This window comes from Crinia signifera, chromosome 9 (genome assembly GCF_055691185.1).
Source record: "Crinia signifera chromosome 9, ASM5569118v1, whole genome shotgun sequence".
Classification (NCBI taxonomy): Eukaryota; Metazoa; Chordata; class Amphibia; order Anura; family Myobatrachidae; genus Crinia; species Crinia signifera.
In genome coordinates this window covers 18,560,286-18,568,007 of record NC_139225.1, presented here as the reverse complement: position 1 = coordinate 18,568,007, position 7,722 = coordinate 18,560,286, and the positions used below count along the sequence as shown (strand labels likewise).

Below are 7,722 nucleotides of genomic sequence, written 5' to 3'. Positions count from 1 at the left end.
TTTCGGGGTCTCCCCCGTCGTCAGGACACACATTATTGTTTTGTCCTGGCGACGGGGGAGACCCCGAAACGTAGACTACCAGGCAATAAAATTGTCCTACGTTCACCTGCTTCTTCAGTCCCTGAGTGCCCTTCTTCTACTAACTCTGTCTACACGGGCTGTGAGGCCCCTTGAATGGCACCAGGGCAAGTTACCTCCCTGGACTCATCCTAAGTCCTGGGTGCCGGATCCTTCTTTGGATATATATATATATATATATATATATATATATATATATAAAGGTTAAAGGAGATGCAGACAGCGGCACTCTGAGGATTTTCAAAAGGTGTATTTCAGCAAAACATACCAACGTTTCGGGGTATCAATCACCCCTTTGTCAAGGTGTAAGTGCAATAATAAGTTATTGCACTTACACCTTGACAAAGGGGTGATTGAAACCCCGAAACGTTGGTATGTTTTGCTGAAATACACCTTTTGAAAATCCTCAGAGTGCCGCTGTCTGCATCTCCTTTCACCTTTATCCATCTGTTCCGGATGGCACCGAGGTATCACTTACCAAGCTAAGGGAGTGCCAGGCCGACCACCACACACTATATATATATATATATATATTATTTTTTTTTTACTCTGAGTACTGGTATGTGCTCTCCCTAGCGGATTACATTTATTTATTATTTATTAACAGTTTCTTATATAGCGCATACATATTCCGCAGTGCTTTACAGAGAATATTTTAACACTAGGTGATTCATCGAGCCCTACGGGCGCTCTTAACACCGTCGTAAGGGGCTGCACCCCCTTAATTTGTGAACATTTGTATATGAGAAAGATGGTTAGAATTGTATGAAAGATGGCCTGTATTGCAACTTGAGTTATAGGTGAAATGTGTTAAATAGAGAGCATATGATTTGGAAGGGGGTGTGTGGGCATAAGGGGGACTAAAGAGGAGGGTGGGAGATACTGTGCAGCTTCTGCCAGTGGGTGAGGGAATTGTGCGGGGAGGGGGGGGGGGTCGCGGGGGCTGCCCCGAATTGCGGGAGGGGGGGTCATGGGGGGTGGGTGACGTGAATTGCGGGAGGGGGGGGTACCGCGGGTGGTTGCAGCGAATCGCAGAAGGGGGGGGGACGCGGGTGCGGGCTGCCGTGAATCGCGGGATGAGGGGGGTCGCGGGGGGTGGGGTGCCCCGAATCGCCGCAGGGGGGGGTCGTGGGGGCTGGGGTTGCCGCAAATCGTGGGGGGCTGCAAATAGCGGTAGGGGGGGTTCGCGGGGCGGGGGAGCGTGCGAATCGTTGGAGGGGCCCCGCGAATCGCGGGAGGGGGGGTCTCGGAGGGGGGGGGATGCCGTGAATCGGGGGAGGCGGGGGGGGGGATTTGCCGCGAAGCGCGGGAGGAGGGGGTCGTGGGGGGGGGGCGCGAATCGCGGGGGGGTGTGTGTGCCGCAAATCGCGGGGGGTCACAGGAGGGGGTGTCGCAGGGGGGGGGGGGTGCCGCGAATGGCGGGAGGGGGGGTCGCAGGGTTTTTTTTTGCCGCGAATCGCGGGAGGGGGGGTCACGGGGGGGTGTGTGCCGCGAATCGCGCGCGGGGGGTGTGCCACGAATCGCGGGGGGGGGGGTTGCGGGGGGGGGGGGGGGGTGCCGCGAATCGCGGGAGGGGGGGCGGCGGGGGGCGCTCACCTAGGGTGACCAACTCATCCCTTTAATCTGGGATACATATTACACAGGTTCTGTGGCAGTTTAAAACCAGGTGAAATGGAGTCTTGAGGTGTGGCAGTTTAAAACCAGGTGAAAGCCAGCCACAGAACCTGTGTAATTAATATGTGTCCCGGATTAAAGGGATGAGTTGGTCACCCTACGCTCACCTGGTGTGTCTGGTGAGTAGCTGTGTCTTTGCTGTGTCATGTAACATGGGGAGGCAGAGGGTGTCTGCATACCTCCCAACTTCTGTGCTGATGAAATAGGGGTGCGAGCGTCCGAAAAGGGGGTGGGGCGTATGCAAATGAGGGTGCGGCTTATGCTAATTAGCCACAACCTCTTTTTCATACGAAAATAGACGCTGTGCACATGCGCACAGCGTCTATTCTATAAGATTGGGGGGGGGGGGGGGTCTCCCAACTGCCACCCCCCGCAGCGGGACAATGCCTGCCACGGGTGGGACAGCGGGACAGGACCCGAAAATCGGGACTGTCCCGCTGTAATCGTGACAGTTGGGAGGTATGCTGGCACTGTGGGCTCACTGGGCTGGTTCTCTGTCATGTGAGTCAGAGGCTCCACCCAGCGTTAGAGAGTCAGACACACTTTGAGTGACAGATGTAGCCAAATATAGACCCATCTCTTCCGCGTGCACCCTGATGACGTTCATCGAGTACACGTTCTAGTTGCCATAGCTGTGCAGTCACCTGGCGATGACGTTACCCGACAATCTATACGCTCCCCATCACCATGGCGACCGCCACGCCCAGCCGATGACGTCCGCCCGGACGTGAGCTGGAGCTGCCGCCGTGGAGCCGCAGACCCGGAAGTGCGCCTGGGCCGGTTGGTATGGCTTCGGCTGCCGGAGCTGGGGACGAGGAGAAAGACATGAAGCAGCCGCCGGTGGACATGAGAGAGGCCGCGGCCGTGCCGGGGAGAGGCGCCGCAGACCGTGAGTGTGCTCGTAGGGTGCAGTGCCCGAACATTGTACAGAGCATGGCATGCTGAGACTTATTGTCCTACCATAGCTGAGGAGCCATCGGGACCGAATAGGGGGGCTGCTGTCCGTGGCGGGGCAGGATAGGGGGCAGCTGCCTGTGGCGGGGCAGGATAGGGGGGAAGCTGCCTTTGGCAACCACAGGATAATGGAGTCCTGTCTGTGGACACTGGTTGGGGAGTGGCTGTGCACTGGTACGAGTGGAGATAACTTGGGGTTGGTTACTAGTGAGGGGGGAATGGACAGTGACAGCCGAGTGAGTCTTTAATAGAGCGGTGGGTGAGGTGGTGGTTAATGTGCCACGCAGAAACAAGGCTGTTACTGTCTCCTCGCCACTCTGGATTCCCTCCATGTTTCCTGAGTCCCACCAGTGTCTAAGCTTCCTGTACAGACTGGGTGTAATCCAGCTATGTACAGTATACAGTACACCTCTGTATCCCCTGACTGTCACACTGAAAGATGAATGCCATGTAAATCATTATAGAATATAAATGTTTCTGCGCACCCTCCCTCCATGTTGCATTAAGTAGTGCTCCATAAGTTAGGCTGGTAAATCGTATAAGTTTGGTAAATAGTAGCTTCTGTGCTGTATAAATGTTGGCGCTACTGGACTATTGATACTAAGGCATATAGGCGTATGGAGGGGCTCATTCTCATGGGCACCCTTTCCCTCTATACCGTCCATCAAGCAGTGAAAGTGTAACACTCCTAGTGCATGTTCTCATTTGCCCTTCAATTACGGGACCTCCTGAAGTCCATTCTACACTGAAGTACTACAATGTCTTTTAGGAGGGGGGTACAGGCTGCACCTGGGTATAGACGGGAGCTGCCCCTGAAAATGCTCATGTAACCCCCATGAATGTGGAGTTAGTGCAAAGCTGTGATTGTTGGTTTCACCGACTGCAATGGCTGATAACAGAACAATACTGTAACTTGCTAATGTGTACATAGCAAACGTACCACGTATCAGGTTCTGCTGATTTAGGGTTAGGGCGTCCTCTGTGACTGGTGTGAGGTGGATGCATTGTTACCTTCCCATTGTTGGGTGGAGATACAGATCTGTGTACAAACCAGTTAGACTGGCATTTCACACAGCTGCTGACACCACGTGATGAACGACTGCACCTTATAGGTGATCTCTGTGCTCTCTCTCTCTTCTCTAGGGACCAATCGCCGCCTGAAGTATCTCAGCTTGGCGGTGCTGGTGGTTCAGAATGCCTCGCTCATCCTCAGCATCCGATACGCCCGCACTCTTCCCGGAGAGCGCTTCTTCTCCACCACGGCTGTGGTCATGGCTGAGATCCTCAAAGGAATCACCTGTCTGCTGCTCATGCTGGCCCAAAAGAGAGGTACGAGGCGTCTGTGTCCTCATTATAGCACACCACCACCTCAATGGCAACAGATCACTCGGTAAAATGAACCACTCTTTAGTGGTCAGGGAATTCGCAATCCGTTCTGAATTAGGCCCTGTGTCCGATTGGTGGTATGATGTCTGCGTCGCCCTATCAGGTGTCTGTAACAAAGTCCTAATGGTATGGAGAGGAGCAGGAATCGCCTGAACCTGTGACACTTCTTATCCCTGCCTGCAGGTAACGTGAAGGAGCTGGCTGTGTATCTGTACGACGCCATCATTATTCAGTACATGGACACCCTGAAGCTGGCCGTGCCTTCCTTGATCTACACTCTGCAGAACAACCTCCAATACGTGGCCATCTCTAACCTGCCGGCAGCCACGTTCCAGGTGAGGTCCTGTCCACCATCCTATATGTGTCGTTCTCCTGTCTCACGCAGAGGGCGCACTCACTGTAACCTCTTTGCTTTGCTATGTAAAGTTTCTTTAAAAGAAGTCAACATGAGTTGTTGTTTTTTTGTGTTATTGTCAACATCTGAGCATGTGAACCCCCAATTAGTGCAGCGCGTACTTTTACCATTCCCTTGAAACCGTTTGCCGGTCACGTGGGGATGATAAAGTCTGAAAAAATGAGTGAGAAAATCGCAAAACTCAGTGTCCGGCCAGTGTTGTCAAATTCAGCAGCGATCCTGCGCCGACGACCGGCAAATACCGCTACTTAGTTCACAGCTGCCGTATGGACCCCTCTGACTTTTACTACCCAGCACCGCATGGCCCCCGCTGCCTGGACGCCGCTTCCCATCAGCCGCTGCTGCACACAGGTATGTGACAGCAGTGCTTCACCGCTGTCACATACCTACGGAACGGACCAACACATCGTGGGTGCTAAAAAGCACCAGCGATGTGCTGCTGATGGGTCCGATCCGACAGATTGAAACTGCAGCAGATTCATTCTGTAGGGTCCGACCTGATGCGCACGGGACCGCGCTTTGGGACGGATGAGGTGTCAAACACATCCGATTTGGGATGATTTCTCTGCCGGATCCGGCGAAATCGTCCCAAATCGGACAAGTGTATGGGCACCTTAAGTCTTCCTTCTCCTGATGGGCTTATAATCATTGTGGGTAGTACTCTGCCTCATACCATTTGGCTGGGTCTCTGGAGTGGAGACCTAGTAGCGGCCTACGGATCTGCTAGGAACAGTGACCTCACTGAGACACTAGCTAACCAATAACATTAGATAATTAATAGGGTACAGCCTCATAATTATTAGTTCAGGGAACACCCTGTAATCCCGTTATATTGTGCTTGTGACATTCACTATCTGGGTGGAGAGAGATCGAGCCCAAGTAAGTGGGGAAGTTGGCGAAAGCAACCATTCTGTTTTAAAGACTGTTCTAGGTAAATAACTTGGAATTGCTATGGGAAAGTTATCTGCTTTCTCCCCAATGGGTTGATCTGATTAGATGCAGATGATTCGCAAGTGCGTATCGGCACGGCACTGGGCACACTTTACGGCAGACTGAATTCGCCTAAAAGCACTTGCACCTCCATAGGGTTAGGTGAATTCGGCTCAGCGAAGGCTTAATTTGGGTGCCGTTGCCGGTGGTAAGTGGCACCTCGCGCCAATCGGAGCTAATAGGATCGATACATTGATCCATCTCCCCCTTCTCTCCTGTATGTCTCTCTCTCTCCCATCTGCTATTGTTTTGGTTCCTCATGTGTCTTTGTTTTTTCCAGGTGACCTATCAGCTGAAGATCTTGACCACGGCGTTGTTTTCAGTTCTCCTCCTGAGGAAAAGTCTGTCCCGGCTTCAGTGGGGTTCCCTGGTTATCCTCTTCATCGGGGTGGCGGTGGTACAGTCCGAGCAGTCAGGCGGCAAGGAGAGCCGGGCTGCGAGCGGTCAGAACTACATTGTGGGCCTGATAGCCGTGGGCGTGTCCTGCCTGTCCTCTGGCTTTGCGGGCGTTTACTTTGAGCGCATCCTGAAGGGCAGCTCGGCCTCCGTTTGGCTCCGCAACATCCAGCTGGGCATCTTTGGCACGGCTTTGGGACTTCTGGCCATGTGGCAGCAAGATGGAGCCGCAGTCGCCGAGCGTGGCTTCTTTTATGGTTACACGCCGCTTGTGTGGTGCGTCATCTTCAACCAGGCCTTCGGTGGTCTCCTGGTAGCGGTGGTGGTGAAGTACGCCGACAACATCCTGAAAGGCTTCGCCACGTCTCTGTCGATTGTGGTGTCCACGGCTGCCTCTGTTCACCTCTTCGGTTTCCACGTGGACCTGCCGTTTGCCGTGGGAGCTGGGCTGGTCATAGGGGCGGTGTATTTGTACAGCCTCCCACGGACACCGGATCCTGCAGTGGCTGCAGCCAGTCAGACTCCGTCACACAAGGAAGTCTTCTTGCCAAAGTCAGTGCTCACCAATTGACGCAGAGGTTTTGCTTTTTCGGACCTTTGTCCCCCTGTGTCACCCTGATTTCTCCACGTGAGGCTGGAGTTTAAGGACCCACATGGAGCAATGCCTCTGGCCTGTTGTTTACTACACCAGAAAACAGGCTCCTCCGAGGGTCACCCTGCATCTCCTCTAACACCCCCAACTGGTATTATTAACATGCTGCTGGGAGACTCGGCTCTAAGCAGAACGGAGGTGCACGTGTAACCTGTATTATGTACCCCTCTTTCACCCCTTAAAGTGTCAGTCGGCGCTCTGTCAGCAGAGTGTAGACAACCGAGCGGTGTGTGTGTGTTCTATCACGCCAGTGCGCAGGTGTACACGCAGTCGGTACTATCTATTTCTATGTATTTGTACATAAGACAGACAGTGGGCTTTTGATCAGTTGTGTGTGTGTGTGTGTTTGCGTGTACATGAATGTAAATATGATTTTGTATGTATGTGCATATATAAATATTATTTCTTGAACTGTATTACACACCTGTATATTGGTGTAAATATGTGTATAATTCCAGCACGTACCTCATACAGGTATACACAGCAGAGATGTCAGGCCTACAGGTCTGACGGTATATTCAAGCTGATGCTAAAATAATAATAATCCTAACACTAAGCAGTATGTTGGCTTTGCTGAATGAAGAAAGAGCTTTTTCTGACGTCCGACCTCTTCTTAGCTAGAATGTATGACTGCGTATCCAGCCTGACACTTACAAATCAGGTTTGTCTACTGACTGCTGATTGGTCAATAAAGTGATTGTTGGAAATGCGCCGCCCTGGGGAGTTGGTGATCGGAAGGTAGCGATCAATGCGGGTTTAATGTTTTGTGTGATTGTCCTGTATCTTCATTGTTGAATGGTAGCGGCAGAGGTTGTGCCATTGTTATATGCTGCGTCTCCATTGTATTCAATGTGTATTAAATGACTTTGGTGGAAAAGAAGGAATCTCTTATAAAGAGTGCCTGTCGGGTGTGATGATGATGATGATGATGGTGGTAGGTCTGACCGGTATATGGGAAAAGGTTAGTGTTATATTGTGTACACAGCGCATCTTTCTCTGCCTGGCTCCCACTAATCTGCACATTGTGTGACGCACTACACCCCCCCCCCCCCCATGATGTGACCCCCACCTTCCTCCAGCATTCCCCACCTCTTCTGCATGTTCCTTTTAACTTTTTTTTTTTTTGCTATTGTACTAAACAATTGTTCAGATGTAAAATAAAATAATTTGTATTTAT

General features: G+C 52.1%; 1 protein-coding gene across 1 annotated transcript; it reads left to right on the top strand.

The window, feature by feature from the left end:
• Positions 1-2,444: 2,444 nt before the first annotated feature.
• On the top strand, positions 2,445-7,722 carry SLC35A2 (solute carrier family 35 member A2). Its single transcript, XM_083161263.1, has 4 exons — positions 2,445-2,641; positions 3,850-4,035; positions 4,276-4,427; positions 5,778-7,722. Exons 1-4 carry the CDS (start codon positions 2,539-2,541, stop codon positions 6,462-6,464), a joined length of 1,128 nt encoding a protein of 375 aa, XP_083017389.1. The 5' UTR covers positions 2,445-2,538; the 3' UTR covers positions 6,465-7,722.

Bases quoted from the DNA above. Each gene is read 5' to 3' on its own strand.
- SLC35A2 (XM_083161263.1), top strand. From the start codon at position 2,539: ATGGCTTCGGCTGCCGGAGCTGGGGACGAGGAGAAAGACATGAAGCAG. The intron at 4,036-4,275 runs GTACGAGGCGTC...CCCTGCCTGCAG, and splicing joins CATGCTGGCCCAAAAGAGAG to GTAACGTGAAGGAGCTGGCT. The intron at 4,428-5,777 runs GTGAGGTCCTGT...TGTTTTTTCCAG, and splicing joins TGCCGGCAGCCACGTTCCAG to GTGACCTATCAGCTGAAGAT.